Raw genomic sequence first — 16,612 nt, forward strand, 5'->3', positions numbered from 1 at the left:
GCAGAAGCCAAGGTGGTCAAGAAGAACCATGTCTTCCAGACATAAGGGATTTGTGCTCTGAGTACTGATTGCTGCTCCAGATCTCTAGCTGCACCTCCCTCCACTGTTGCAAGTCCCTCTCCGCTCCAGCTGAAGTGACCTCTGGGGATTTAAAGGGCCAATACTCATTCTTTTCCTCCTTCCATTTTTCTCCTTTTCCCTTTTTGGGGGACAGATATGAAAGAGTAGGACATTCAAAAGCAATTCCATATACAGGAGAAATTAGAAAGTCATCATGCACACTCAGAGGAAAGCACGGGCTCAGAAAAGATCTGAGAAAACGTTAAGTTTACACCTCAAGCAGATCCCTGGCACAGAGACAACTTACAACAATCAAAACAGAAACAAAAACAAAAACAGAAAACCCTGGGGAAGGGAGAGAAGCTGATTTCCAGAGTTACCAAATTATTAGATTCAAATGTCCAGTTTTCAGGAATTCCCTGGTGGTCCAGTGGTTAGGACTCTAGGCTTTCATTGCTGAGGGCCCAGGTTCAATCCCTGGTCGGGGAACTAAGATCTTACAAACCATGCAGCACAGACAAAAAAAAAAAAAAAAAAAAAAAAGGTCAGTTTTCAACAAAAAATCACAAGGCATATAAAGAAATAGGAAAGTATGGCCCATCCAAAGGAAAAAAAGAAAATCAACAGAAACTATCCCTGAAACAGAACTGATTTCAGATCTACTAGACAAAGACTTGCTTAAAACTGTCTTAAAGTTGCACAAAGAACTAAAGGGAGAGGTGAATAAAGACAAGAAAATGATGGCTGAATGAAATAAAAATATCAATAAAGAGATAGAAAACCTAAAAATAAACCAAAAAGAAATTCTGGAATTGAAAAGTACAATAACTGAAATGAAAAATTCACTAGAGGGATTCAAAGGCAGATTTCAGCAGCAGATAGAAAAATGGAAATATTGAGTCTGAGGAACAGAAAGAAAAAAAAACTGAAGAAGAAAAAAACCAGAGCCTAAGGGACCTATAGGACACCATTAAGGGGACCACCATATACATGTGGGAGTCCCAAAAGAAGAGAGAGGGAAAAGAGAGAGAATATTTGGTGAAATAATGGCTGAAAACTTCTCAGATTTGATGAAAGACATGAAATAAATATCCAAGAATCTCAGTGAACTCCAAACAAGATGAACTCAAAGAAACCCACACTGAGACATAATATAATCAAACTTTCAAAAGACAAAAACAAAAAGAGTATCTTGAAAACAGCAAGAGAGAAGTGATTCATCATATATAAGGGATCTTCAGTAAGATTATTGAAGATTTCTCATCAGAAACAAGCTTTGGAGGCCAGAGGCAGTGCTATTCAAAATGCTAAAAGAAAAAAAAATAAAAAATGTCAAGTAAGAATCCTAGATCCAGCAAAACTGTCCTTCAAGAGTGAGGGAAAAATTAAGACATTCTCAGATAAATGAAAGTGGACAGTTTGTTACCACCAGACCTTCTCTGAAAGCAGTGCTCCAGGAGTCCTGCAGGGTGAAATGACAAGACACTAGACAGTAACTCAAAGCCATATGGAGAAATAAAGATCTCAATAAAGTAAACACATAAGCAACTATAAAAGTTCATATTATTGTAACGATGGTTTGTAACTCCCCCTTTTGTCATCTATATGATTTAAGAGACTAGTACATTTTTTAAAATTATTAGTCAAAATGCTAGTATTATTGTTACTTTGGTTTTTTTTTTTTTTTGGCTGCATTGGGTCTTTTTTCTGCCTGTGGGCTTTCTCTAGTTGCGGTGCGTGAGCTTATCATTGCAGTGGCTTCTCTTGTTGTGGAGCATGGGCTCTAGGCGCTTGGGCTTCAGTAGTTGTGGCTCGCAGGCTCTAGAGTGCAGGCTCAGTAGTTGTGGTGCATGGGCTTAGTTGCTCTGCATCATGTGGGATCTTCCTGGACCAGGGATTGAGCCCATGTTCCTTGCATTGGCAGGCGGATTCTTAACCACTGCCCCACCAGGGAAGTCCCTGTGACTTTGGTTTGTAACCCTAAATTTTGTCTTCTACATCATTTAGGAGACTAATGCATTTAAAAGAATTATTAGTTTATGGTTTTGGGCACACAGTGTTTAAAGATGTAATTTAGTGATATCAACAACCAAAATGGGTGGGGACAGAGCTATTAAAGTAGCATGGTCTTTTTTTTTTTTTTTTGGTAGTAAAATACACATAACAAACTTTACCATCTTAACCATTTTTAAGTGTCCAATTCAGTGGTATTAAATACATTCATAATGTGCTACCATTACTACCACCCATCACTATAACTCTTTCATCTTGTAAAACTGGAACTCTATACTTATTAAACAATAACTCCCCATTCTGCCCTCTCCCTAGCCCATGGAAACCACCATTCTACTTTCTGTCTTTATGATTTTGACTACTAAGTACCTCGTATAAATAAAATCATACAGTATACGTCTTTTTGCTACTGGCTTATTTAACTTAGTATAATGTCCTCAATGTTCATTCATGTTGTAGCATATGTCAGAATTTTCTTCCTTTTTAAGGCTGAATAATATTCCATTGTACACATATACCATATTTTGCTAATTTATTCATTGGTCAATGGATACCTGCTTCCACATTTTAGCTATTTGAATAATGCTGCTATGATCATGGGTGTACAAGCATCTCTTCAAGACTGTGCTTCCAGTTCTTTTTGGTATATACCCCAAAGTGGAATTGCTGGGTCATATAGTAATTTTTTTTTTTTTTTTTTTGCGGTACGCAGGCCCCTCACTGTTGTGGCCTCTCCCGTTGTGGAGCACGGGCTCCGGACGCGCAGGCTCAGCGGCCATGGCTCACGGGCCCAGCCACTCTGCAGCATGTGGGATCTTCCTGGACCGGGGCACGAACCCGTGTCCCCTGCATCGGCAGGCGGACTCTCAACCACTGCGCCACCAGGGAAGCCCCATATAGTAATTTCATGTTCAATTTTTATGCTAAGTGAAATAAGCCAGTCACAAAAAGACAAATACTGTATGATTCCATTTATATGAGGTACTTACTCAAAAATCATAGACAGAAAGTAGAATGGTGGTTGCCAGGGGCTGTGGGGAGGAAAGAGGGAAGTTACTGTTTAATAAGTATAGAGTTTCAATTTTATATACAAGATGAAAAGAGTTATGGAAATGGATGGTGGTAATACATTATGAACGTATTTAATACCAGTGAACTGGACACTTTAAAATGGTTAAGATGTATTTTACCACAATTAAAAAATTAGGGGGAAAAAAAAAGAATGGTCCTTAAATTACCAAAGATTGCCAACAGAATGCTATATTTTAAAATGTGACTAGCGGGATTTCCCTGGTGGCGCAGTGGTTAAGAATCCGCCTGACAATGCAAGGGACACGGGTTTGATCCTTTGTTCGGGAAGATGCCACATGCCGTGAAGCAACTAAGTCCGTGCGCCACAACTACTGAGCCTGCACTCTAGAGCCCGTGAGCACAACTACTGAAGCCCACACGCCTAGACCCCATGCTCCGCAGCAAGAGAAGCCACCACAATAAGACTGCACACCTCAACAAAGAGTAGCCCCCCAGCTCACTGCAACTAGAGAAAGCCCGCGCACAGCAACGAAGACCCAATGCAGCCAAAAATAAATAAATAAATAAGATTATATGTAAAAAAAAAAAAATGTGACTAGCAACAACCAGACCAGCATCACGTCTTCCCCATAAAAGCAATTCAATTCACTGAAAGAGGTGAAAGTCTTAGTGGCATCTCTATCGCCATCTACTGAATCGAATTTGTACTATATTCTAGTAAATCCTAACCAACGAAAGGCCTTTGTAATATATGTGCTTTCATTTAAATTCTAGCCACTGGAGCCTCTTGGTCAACGTTTTGCCCACTCTCATTATTGATCCTATTATCAGCACAAACCTGTTTCTGGATGTTGCGTTCAGGAAATGATTATTTTAAGTGCTCACTCCAGAGAAGCTGGACAAAGATTGCATGCAAACTTTACATGCAGACTATTTGCTCTCTCGTCAGGGTCTGCAATTCAAAACCCATGATCGTTAAACCATAAACGCCTAGATCTTTAAGCAACTTGGCAGGGATCTTTGACAATTCAGTCCCATTGCTTCCAAAATGTACACTGATTCTCTGTTTTCAAACTGTGTGAGCGTGTGTGTGGTGAGGAAAGAATTCAGGAGGAAATGGATGGGAGTTTTTTTGTTTTTGGCTGCGTTGGGTCTTCATTGGGTCTTCAACCTACACAGTACTCTGAAAATCAGGATTGCTCTTGTCAAATCTACATTTCCAGCTTCTGATAGGGTAATTCTAAGTCCATAATCCTGCACGACAAAATTGGCTGGAACCTACCACAATTGTTCCTTTTAAAAAGTCCCTAGATCCCCCTATGCCTGGCTGTGAACCATCTCACTCATTTACAGTAGGACCAGACATCTATAGATACTTGAGAGTGACCTTTTATTTGGAGGCTAAGAAAAGAATATCAAGGAGAGACTGACATAGATTCCCAAGGTATGGAGGGTACCTGTAGATAACTGACAATTAAAAAGAAGCAAAAGGAAATTGCTAAATAATAGTATCTTTATTATGTATCTAATTTTTTTTTATTCAAGAACATAACAAATTGCTACTACTAGCAAATTGACAACTTTCTATGGGTTCAGTGGTGCTATATTGGTTTACCTTTGTTAAAATGCTGTTTTTTCTGAGAGGGAATGAAAGAAATTATGAGCCTTCTGTAAAATGGGAAAAGTTGAGGGGAATTCCGTGGGCAGTCCAGTGGTTAGGATTCTGTGCTTCCACTGCAGGGGGCATGGGTTCAATCCCTGGTTGGGGAACTAAGATCCCTACATGCCACGTGGTGTGGCAAATAAATAAATAAATAAATAAACAAACAAACAAATAAATAAATAAATAAAATGGGAAAAGTTAAAAAAAAATCATGAGGCCTGTACTCTGACTTTTAACTTATGTTTTAGCAATCTAACAGAATTAAAGGTAACTGAAAAATAACATTTTCATCTGTTAAGGTTAAAAAAGTGATTGAAAATAACGGTTATTTTTCTAATTATCCAGGATTTAGAAAAAGTTTTAAATGTTAAGAAAATTTTTTGATTAAATTTGTTTCAGAAAATCTCTAAACCTTTGCAAATGAATGAAATTAATGGAAATTCATTTTGATAAATGCTTGACTACAATAATTAAACAAAAATGTAACTAGTACAATTAAATCTTTCAGACTCTGAAAGAAACATTTTCCTCCCTTCTGTTGCTGTGGTGGACAGAACACCTAATTTGAGTCAGAGAAACTTAGTTCATCATGGTCCTTGCTATGTGATCTTCGGCATGTTACTTTGCCTTCTGAATTCCCTTTTCTTCACCTATGAAAATGGGGATAATAATATCTATTTCACAAAATTTTTGTGAGGATTTAATAAGAATACATATTAATAGTACTAGCACATTGTCTGGCACAGAGAGAACACTTTAAAAATATTTGTTCTCTTCATACATGGCAGGCAAAGAGGTGCCTTGTATAAAAATGAAAAAAGCCATGGGGGGGACTTCCCTGGTGGTGCAGTGTTTAAGAATCCGCCTGCCAATGCAGGGGACATGGGTTCGAGCCCTGGTCCGAGAAGATTCCACATGCTGCGGAGCAACTAAGCCCGTGTGCCACAACTACTGAGCCTGTGTTCTAGAGCCTGCAAGCCACAACTACTGAGACCACGTGCCACAACTACTGAAGCCCACAAGCCTAGAGCCTGTGCTCCACAACAAGAGAAGCCACTGCAATGAGAAGCCAGCACACCACAACAAAGAGTAGCCCCCGCTCAATGCAACTAGAGAAAGCCCGCGCACAGCAACGAAGACCCAATGCAGACAAAAAATAAATAAATAAACAAATAAATTAAAAAAAAAAGCCATGGGAGATGAATAGGTAAAACACAGAGGACTTTTAGGGCAGTGAAACTATTGTGTATGATACTATAATGGTGGATACATGTCATTATAAATTTGTCCAAACCCACAGTATGTACAACACCAAGGGTGAAGCCTAATGTAAACTATGGACATTGCGTGATAATGATGTGTCACTGTAGGCTCATTCAATGTAACAAATGCACCACTCGCAGTGGGGTGGGTATTGATAACAGGGGACGCTATGCATATGTGAGGACAGGGGGTATATGGGAAATCTCTGTATGTTCTGCTCAATATTGCTGTGAACCTACAACTGCTTAAAATAATATCTATTTTAAAGCCATGGGTTTAGAAAAATATGACAAGTTTTGGATATTTCTAACCCAATGGAGAATTTCTATTATAGCTATTTCATTACAGCTGTCAGAGAACAATGTCATAAATCAAACATTAATGCAGTGTTGACCCTGAAAATTATAGCTACTAGTATGACCTAATACCCATCAACATACAACCTAAAAAATAAAGCAGGAATCCAACAGAAATGCACATATATGTTCATGAACAAGACATGTACAAAAATATTCATGAAAGCACTATGTGTATGTGCTACGCTGGAAACGTAGATGTCCATCTATGGTAGAACTGTGGTATACTTACACAATGGAATAATAAATAGTGATGAGAATAAACAACTGCACATGACATGGATGAATACCACAAAAATAATAAAGAACCAAACACACAAAAATAAATACATTATGATTTCATTTATCTAAAATTCAAACTCAGGCAAAACTCATCTAAGGTATGAGAAGTCAGGATAGTGGCTATCTCTGGGAGGGGGATAATAATGACTGAAAGGGGGCTTCTAGGATTCCAGGGGTGTTATTTCTTCATCTGGGAGTTGGTTACATAAATGTGTTGACTTTGTGAAAAATTATTGAGCTGCACAGTTATAACTTGTTCAATTTTCAGAATTTATTATCGTGTATATGTATATATCAATAAAATTTACCAACAAAATAAAGCTAGAGTAAAGCTAATTCACAAGATTGGCATTAAATATGAAAGATTCCAGGTCCAACTTGGTATTTATTCATTGACCTGCTTATTGCAACTTACTTTGTACCCAATACTGTGTTTGATTTTGGTGATATAATGGTAACTGTTATGGGTTGAATTGTATGTGCCCTCCCAAAATTCATAAGTTGCAGCCCTAATCCCCAGTACCTCAAGATGTGACCTTATTTGGAGATAGGGTCTTTAGAGTTAAAATGAGTTCATTAGGGTGGGTCCTAATTCAATATGACTGGCATACATATAAGAGGAAATATGGACACACATAGAGCACATAGAGGGAAGATGACATAAGAGATATAGAGAAGGTGGTCACCTATAAGCCAAGGAGAGAGGCAAAGGTCTGAAGCCAATTATTCCCTTACAGTCTTCCAAAGGAACCAACGTTGCCAACACCTTATATCAGACTTCTGGCCTCCAGAACTGAGACAAATTTGTGTGGTTAAGCCATTCAGTTTGTGGTACTTTGTTTCAGCAGCCCTAGAAAACTAACAGAGTAACCTTCCCCCATTTTCCACACCCTCAAAATGTGCTGTCCTTGCCATCAATAAAAAGTACTGTCCCTGACTGTAACCATGATAATAGCAATAAAGGACAGCCTAGAAAAAAGAAATGTGGCATAATTAAGGAAGTCATAAAAGGTTTCCCTGAGGAATTTTTAACCAAGCTAAAGCCTGAAGTAAAAGAAATTATTAACTAGGTAAAAAGAAAGGGATGAGCCTTCCAGGTTAAAGAAACAGCATATTTTCAAGCCCCTTACAAGAGGAACAGAAAAAATACAAGTGTCTGGCTCAAAATAATGTGTAATACGGTAGGAGATGAGTCTGGAGATCAGCTGGAATTCAGATTATGCAGAATTTGTTAGGCCATGTTAAGGACTTTGGATGTTATCTCAAAAAGCAATGACATGAGACAACTATTTAGTGCATGATAATATGATGAAATGTGAAATACTCAGCATCACCTATGAAGCATCCTTGCCAAAATAGTTGAAACTAAATCTAGTTAAGTTTTTACAGCTAGCTTCCATTTACAGGAAATATGGGAAAAAGAAAAACAAGTTAAATAATACCATAAGGAAGCAATCAGACAAATCTAAAATGTGGAACATTCCCAGTAACAACCAAGCCAGTCCAGTCAGTCAATGGCAAGAGAGAGAAAAAGAGAGGAAGAATACCCTATATGCAGAGACACAACAACCAAAGAGAATACATGGACCTTGTTTAGCTCCTAACTGGAACAACTCAACTGTAAAAAGGCATGTTTAAGCAATTTGTGAAATGTGAATACAGACTGGATATTAGATAATACTAAGGAATTATTTTTAGTTATTTTTACAATATTCTGTCTCTTCCCACTGAAGCTGTAATCTTGATAGCAGAGACCATACACAAAACAGGTATCCAGAACATGCTGGGTTTGTTTTTGTTTTGGCCGCACTGTGCAGCATGTGGGATCTTAGTTCCCTGACCAGGGAAGCGCAGGGTCTTAACCACGGGACCGCGAGGGAAGTCCCCACAATATGTTGCTGATGCTGGTGTTGAATCCTGGTATTTACAATTTAGGCAGAAGGTGAAAAAGCACTGGGAAATCATCTGTGGAACTACTGAATTTTTGAGTTGTGAATGACAAATGGAATTATCTAGCCAAAATAAATTCATGAGGAAAAGGACACAAAAATAGATCGTGGTAGAGCTGGTCTAGCACAGGCTCCTATGCCACGAGGCTCATGTTATATCTCTTTCAGTGCAGCTTATAGGGAGGTTCTCACAACTTCCAAGCCCTGTACAGCTCACAACTCAACTATTTCTCCTTCCCCCACTTGACTTTATATTCTTGCTCTTCCTCCCAACTCCATCTCCAGGCATTTTAATTTAGATTCACTTGACAAATTTCACTTTCCTTGGGTAAACTGCCAAAGGTACTGCTAACAAAGAAGAAGAATAATGAGTGGAGGAAAAAACATTTTAAAACCAAAGCAAAATTAGCAGTAACAACAACAGCAGCTTCTGTTTCAAGCTTTTTCCAGATTTCTGTACCTAATTCATTCTCTTGGCTTTCATGAACACATTTTTTTTCCAAGTTCTGTCAACAGATACATAGTAGCTTTCTATCAATCATACAAGTCTCAAAGAAAAAAGGGTGTTAAGCCATTGGTACATAAAGAATCAGTGCTGCTGAAATACCCTCTCCTTCCCTTCCTTTTTTCCATCCTTCATATTTTCTTTTCAAAAATCATAGCTAAGGACTTCCCTGGTGGCGCAGTGGTTAAGAATCTGCCTGCCAATGCAGGGGACACAGGTTCAATCCCTGGTCTGGGAAGATCCCACATGCTGCGGAGCAACTAAGTCCATGCGCCACAACTACTGAGCCTGCGCTCTAGAGCTGACGAGCCACAGCTACTGAAGCCCACATGCCTAGAGCCCGTGCTCTGCAACAAGAGAAGCCACTGCAATGAGAAGCCTGCGCACCGCAACGAAGAGTAGCCCTCGCTCACCGCAACTAGAGAAAGTCCATGTGCAGCAAAGAAGACCCAATGCAGCCAAAAACTAAACTAATTAATTAATTTAAAAAAATCATAGCTAATATGAAGGTCAGAAATAAAAATATTATTAGTTATTATAAGCCTTTTATAACTAAACTGCAATTTAAATTGCTTTTAAAATTGTACATAGGTATTACTTTTAAAAAATATTACATTTTAAGTGCTCAGAACAGTGGGCACTAAGAATGGTTTGTAGCTGGACATCACCAAAAGCTGTGTGAGGGAGCACCTTGTTTCCACGTGCACTTGCAGTGGGAGCTGTGCGCAGGCCCTTGAAGACTTTGATATTTTCTTTATAAAATAAAGCTCGTTGTGAGCATTAAAAGAAAAAAATTACATTTTAGAAAACTGAATTATAGCTATCCAGTACTGTGGTTACCAAGATACAGAAAAATTGAGAACTCAGCCAGTATTCTTCTGGATTTGTAAGATAAGCCCAGCAACCCAAATATTAGTGGAAACAGATAGCTTAATATAGGCAATAAGGTATGTTATATCAAATACTCCAAAGAGGGATAATTATACAAGTACAAATGCATAGATATGTGGGATTTGGGAAGTATAAACCAAGTAGAGGAATATGTGTTTCTGGGACCTATTACATTGAAATAAGGGTTATCTTCTATTAAGTTCTTCCACTATGTAATATATTTATATTGCACATACATATCACTAAACCTTTTGGGGAGATATTACTGCCCATATTTTACAAAGAGTAAGAAGAAGAATTTGAACTTGAATATGAAGCTGTCCGATTCCAAGTTTACATTCTTTCCACTATAAAATAACATATATACATTCAGTTTAAAATTAGGAGGGGAAAACTTATGCTCTTTTATTCTATCTAACAGCAGCTCACTTTTACCATGTTCCATGATCAAGGCTGACATTCTGGTATGGCATAAGGGCTGAAAGCTGTTCTGATTAGTTGGGTATCTGTTGTTTGATTGGTGCCTATGCCATGCTGATCATTAAATATTTTGAATATCACACCTGTCCATGACACAGAACTCTGAGTTTTCAATCAAATACTTACTCAGACACTTGAAATCATCTAAAACCACTTCGTATGACATATTCCATGCCTACAGGTATCCTGGGTCTAAGATGTAGAACTACTACTTCTTTGCAAAATTTGGCTATTCTCTCTCTAGATAAGAACATGCTGAAATTCCCAAGTTTTATAGCAGAAGCTTAACATTTGCCATTTATATATACCAAAGCATGGAGCACATCTTTGAGTCAGTAGTACAAAATTACTATACTCTAGGTTTTTGCCAGTGAAAACCTTGAAATGGCATCCTGCCTTACTTGTTACAAGTCAGACTTATAGCATTTGATATTTGGGAAATCAGTCTGACAGATACTACTCACACCTTCCTCAGTTCTTGCTATTAAATTAGATCACCAGAAAGGAATATATTTAGACATTAACTTATGCACTTAGATAGAAATGCCTAAACTGAGATTTATACACTTACATTCTTAGATTTTATCAAGATTCAATATACAGGAGGGATAAATTAGGAGTAGCATATACACACTATTATATATAAAATAGATAACCAGGGGCTTCCCTGGTAGCGCAGTGGTTAAGAATCCGCCTGCCAATGCAGGGGACACGGGTTCAATCCCTGGCCCGGGAAGATCCCACATGCCGCGGAGCAACTAAGCCAGTGCGCCACAACTACTGAGCCGGTGCTCTAGAGCCCGTGAAACACAACTACTGAGCCTGCGTGCTGCAACTACTGAAGCCCGCGTGCCTAGAGCCCGTGCTCCACAACAGGAGAAGCCACCGCAGTAAGAAGCCCGCGCACCGCAATGAAGAGTAACCCCCACTCGCCACAACGAGAGAAACCCCACAGGCAGTAACAAAGACCCAGTGCAGCCAAAAATAAATAAATAAAATAAATAAAATAAAATAGATAATCAACAAGAACATACTATATAGTACAGGGAACTCTACTCAATATTCTGTAATAACCTATATGGGAAAAGAATGGATATGTGTATTGGGTTGGCCAAAAAGTTCATTCAGTTAATGAATACATTGTTCAACAAAGTTCTTGACGAAAATGAAAAATGCCTTTTATTTTTACTTAAAACCGAATGAACTTTTTGGCCAATCCAATATGTGCATAACTGAATCACTTTGCTGTACATCTGAAACATAATATTGTAAATCAACTATACTCCAAAATAAAATTAAAATTAAATAAAAAATAAAAATTTTAAAAAAGAAAAAATAAAGTACATAGGAATTTTAGAAAGATTCAATATACAAAATGACCATATAAAAAAAGGAAGCAATGGTGTAAATATTTCAAGGACAAATCTAAATGTCATCATAAAGAAGCATGATATATTTCTGAGAACTTCATACTCCAGATTTATTTATAAGTTAGTTATACCAAAATCAGTTTGCCTAACTGATATATATAAAATGTGTACAGGCTCCCTCAACTGGTTAAGATGTAGAACTACCAAAAAACATGCTGCATCAAGTTGACTTTATCATCCTCTTCAGAAATTTCTGTAACCCCAGCTTGAGATCGAAGAACAGACATGATGTCATTAGATAATTTGCCAAAGCCATTCTGTAAACATATATTTGCTAATTCTTGCCACTCTTCTAGGGAGCAAAATGGATCATTTATCATAAGATGTTCAACTGCATCTGAGGAAATAAAAATACAATATTATAATATAGCACTTATTTGATAATCCATACTTAGCAATTCTTCAAAAATAAAGAGATATCATTTCAACTCCATTACTATTAGACCTGATTCCTTTAAGTGTAACGTGGAGTGCCTAGTCGAGCTCATAGTAAGTACTGAAGTGTTAGTTCCTTCTCCTCCTCCTTTTTCATTAACCTTTTCATGCCTCAATTCAACTCTCCACCATTTCTCACATTACCTATTCCCCCACTCATCTCCTTCTTGGTAAGGTCAGCAGATGCTGAAGGCTGAAAGGAAGGGAGCTCAGAAAGTGAAGAATGTGGGCTCAGCCTTATTCACAGTCTATAAGGTACCACTAGGAACTATCAAACAAATCTGATGGTCAAGTTTTCATGATCCTTCAAACACTTTTATAAATGCCCTACAGTGCTAACCTAAGGGTTTAAAAAACTTTGGCAAAACCTCCATCCTATCTCTAGACAGAGACCTCTTAATGATGGGCCTGCTTTAACAAATATTTTTCTAAAGGAAATAAAAGAAGGATTTTGTTTATTAAAGAAAACTAATGATATTATTTACTTTTGAAAATCAATTATAGTGACCCTCTTTGGAACTATTTATGGAACTCGTTTATCTACTACCTGCATTACTTATAATACTTGATGAAAGAGGATCTCTATTCAGGTTATTGTAATCACTATCATTTTATTTCTACCATGATTACTATTTTTCTATCAAATAAAATATTTTAGTTGATATCTGTAATGATAATTTCTAAATTATCTTCCCAACTATGTTTTCATGTAATTTACTATTCTTTCTTTGGCCCCATATGATAATTTAAAATCAATCTGTCTGCTCAAGTTTCTATATTAAATTAGAGAAAGGAAAGAAAAAAGTGAGATCTAATTAGTTATTCCTGATCCCACTCCAGAGTGAGGTTCAGAGTAAATAATATATGTAAATAATATTTTCATATATATTTGGTTTAGGAATAAAAAACATAAAGTTTATCTAAATAACATTTTAAAAAATATATATAAATTATTAAATATACACATGTTAATATATATAAAGAGTTTACAGTAGTCATAGCTATTATAATTATTATGATGTTACCCTCAAGCTTCAGAAAGAGTCTCTCTTCATTCTAATTCTCTCAACAAATATATACTACTGCCAACAGATTATTATTAACATGGTAATCTTTACATTTATAAACACCTAAAGTTAACTCTTGCCAAGAATAAACTCTTAGGAAGATAGAGTTAACTCAAACATAATAATCTTGAACCTTTCCCTAAATAACCCACTACTATTTCTTTCACTACAAAATTTTACTTCACTTACCTTTCCCATCTTTATTTATTTCTTGAAGTAGCTTAATGCCAGCTTTTTTCATATCTACAGAGAACAGGTGAAGTACAGCAAGACCAAAAGATAAATATGGTGGTTTCCCATTCCATTCTTTAGTGAGACACTGAATTAATTCAGTGTGGGGACATAACTTTATTAGCTGCATCAGGTCATCTGAAAGCAAAAATGAAAAACTGTGTCTCAACATCCTAATATGATACATCAACTAGAAACTGGGACTAGCTAATGTCTATATTTGCCAATCAACTCTTCTTTTTCCAATCCTTCCAAAGCCCTCAATGAATTCAACATTACTATCTCCAATCCAAAAAAGAAAAAAAAAAATCATACTCAGCATAGGAGAAAACAAAGGAAAACTACCTAAACATAGTACCAGGAAAAAAAATTTATCAGAGAACAGTCTTGGAAAGAAATGTGGTATTAAAAAAAGGACCAGGTTGACAATCACGAATCCTGAATTCTAATCATAGCTCAATCAGTCACTTAATCTTTTGGACCTCAGTTTTTGCATCTTAAAGTGCTAGAATTAGTATCTCCACAATTTCTAAGCTCCCATCTAATACTACGTTATTTTTGTCTACATCTTGTTGCTCATTTGGGGGCCAACTTCTACTGAGTATATCTTTCTTGCTGTGCCTTGCACAGAAAAGGGGCTCAGCAATTTTTCCTAAAAATATCAAGTATTTAGAAACCCAAATATGAAGATTTTAAGAAGCTGCTAGTTCAAGTAGCTAGAGGTTGAGCCATATGAAGTTGCCTACACTTGACCATTTTTTACTTCAAAAAAAAAAGCAATTTCATATGGTTTAATCTACTAGTTAACCATTCAGATAATCTAAAGCTACAATCATGATTTATATTCTTAAATTTATAAACTTTGTGTTAACTTACTAAATTTTTTTAAGTAAAAATATTCTTGAGCCACAACAGAGGTAATTTTCAGAATAATTTTTGAGAGCATTTCAAGAACTACGTGTAAACATACCTGCACTCTAAAAGGTAATACAAGGTAATCTAGTGTTTATTAAACACATATTTATTGTACTGTGAACTTACATATATTAAATTACTACACCTAATATTCAGTATAAGTCAGATATCATTATTCTCACATTACAAGTGAGGAAACAGGCTTAGAGAGGTTAGTTTTCCCAGAATTAGACACACAGTCTAAAGAAGAACAGTTCATCTGACCCCCAAAGTCCATGACCTTCCAATCTGTGGTGCTGCTCCTCCAAAATAATAAATATGTATGTGTGTGTGCATTGTGTGTATGTATATATATATACATGCATACACACACAAAGAGAGAGAGAGAGAAGGAAAGAGAAATGGTAAAAGATGAAGCAAGGAATAGCAGAATATAATTCTATATCAATGAAGTCAAATAATTTTTTAAAAATTTTCCCTAGAAAAGAGGTAGAAGTTTATGATTTGGGTCGCTCAATCTGGCCTCCACTAAGGTGAAGTTATTTATATAGGACAACCCTGTCTCCAACATTTCATAACTCATCCATCTCTCTCCATTTCATTCAATCAAGTATTCAAATACTCTTCTCCATTAATTGATTAACCAATATTTACTCCATTATGTACAAGATATGGTCTCTGACTAATTAGAAAGGACACAAGTTCAAATCCTATGAACCTACCCCTCTACTTACTTCAGAATGCATTTCCTTATTCCTTGGTTTGACATGTAATAATGATCGTTATTTATCTTGTATGTTCTATTTTAATAAGGTTATAAGGGTCTATATATCAACCATGGTACTGTTTAACTCACATATACCTAGATACTTAGAACAGTGGTTCTCAAAATATGGTCTAGGGTCCATAAAGTCAGAACTATTTTCATAAAAATACTAAAATTTGCCTTTTTTATTCTCCTTCTCTCACAAATATACAGTGGTGTTTTTCCAGAAGCTACATGACATATTACAATAGACTGAATATAGGATCAGATATGGGAAGCCAGCTATCTTCTACTAAACCAGACATTACAGAGATTTACAAAAATGTAAAACAGTGTCACTCTTTTCCTTAAATTGTTTAGCTTTGGAAAAGTTACTTTTCATAAAAATATTTTACTTATGACAATACATAATTGGTTTATTGCTGTTGGTTGTTTTTGTTTTTGTTTTTGGCCTTGCGGCACAACTTGTGCTTAGTTCCCCAACTAAGGATTATTAAACCTGCACCCTCAGCAGTGAAAGCACAGAGTCCTAACCACTGGACAACCAGGGAATTTCCTATTGTTATTTTAAACGTGAAATTTTGCCATTTGCAGCAACATGGATGGACTTGGAGGGCATTTTGCTAAGTGAAATAAGTCAGACAAAGAAAGACAAATACTGTATGATCTCACTTAATATGTGGAATCTAAAAAAATAGATGCATCTGACTCACCTCACTCAGCTGCACCTGGGGAAGAGCCAGCGGACCAGCCTGCAGACTGATGTGACACTGCCCTGGCTGGAGACCCTGATTATATCCCACAATAAGCTGAGAAGCCTGCCCTTGCTGGGATGGGCACTGCCGGCACTCAACACCACGGACGTCTCCTTCAACGAGCTGGCCTCGTTGTCTCCTGATACCCTGAATGGCCTGAGCCACCTCCAGGAGCTCTACCTGTGTGGCAATAGGCTGCAGACTCTGCCCCCCAACTCCTCTCCCACCCCCCCCACCCCCCAGCTCCTGGCACCCACGCTCCAGCTGAAGAAGCTCAACCTGGCTGAAAACCAGTTGAGAATAGAACGAAACAGAAACAGACTCACAGATACAGAGAACAAACTAGTCATTACCAGTGGGGAGAGGGAAAGGGGGAGGGACAATTTAGGGGTAGGAGATTAAAAGGTACCAACTATTAAGTATAAAATAAGCTACAAGGATATATTGTACAACACAGGGAATATGGCCAATATTTTATAATAACTATAAATGGAGTATAACCTTTAAAAATTGTGTATC

At 37.1% G+C, this 16,612-nt stretch overlaps 1 protein-coding gene across 3 annotated transcripts in view; it reads right to left on the reverse strand.

Annotated features, from left to right (window-relative positions):
• Positions 1–11,926: 11,926 nt before the first annotated feature.
• CLHC1 (clathrin heavy chain linker domain containing 1) overlaps positions 11,927–16,612 on the reverse strand; it is a 44,319-nt gene continuing 39,633 nt past the window's right edge. For 2 of the 3 annotated variants that reach the window (XM_027131686.1, XM_027131685.1), the window contains 2 exons: positions 13,616–13,795; positions 11,948–12,261 (listed from right to left, as the gene is read on the reverse strand). In XM_027131686.1, the coding sequence (XP_026987487.1) occupies positions 12,065–12,261; positions 13,616–13,795 (377 nt within the window). In that variant the 3' untranslated portion in view covers positions 11,948–12,064. Of the gene's footprint in view, positions 12,262–13,615; positions 13,796–16,612 lie in introns of all 3 variants that reach the window. The other variant, XM_027131684.1, reaches the window with a different exon arrangement.

Source organism: Aethalodelphis obliquidens, unplaced genomic scaffold (genome assembly GCF_003676395.1).
Source record: "Aethalodelphis obliquidens isolate GAN/ISIS:26980383/991018 unplaced genomic scaffold, ASM367639v1 scaffold40, whole genome shotgun sequence".
NCBI lineage: Eukaryota > Metazoa > Chordata > Mammalia > Artiodactyla > Delphinidae > Aethalodelphis > Aethalodelphis obliquidens.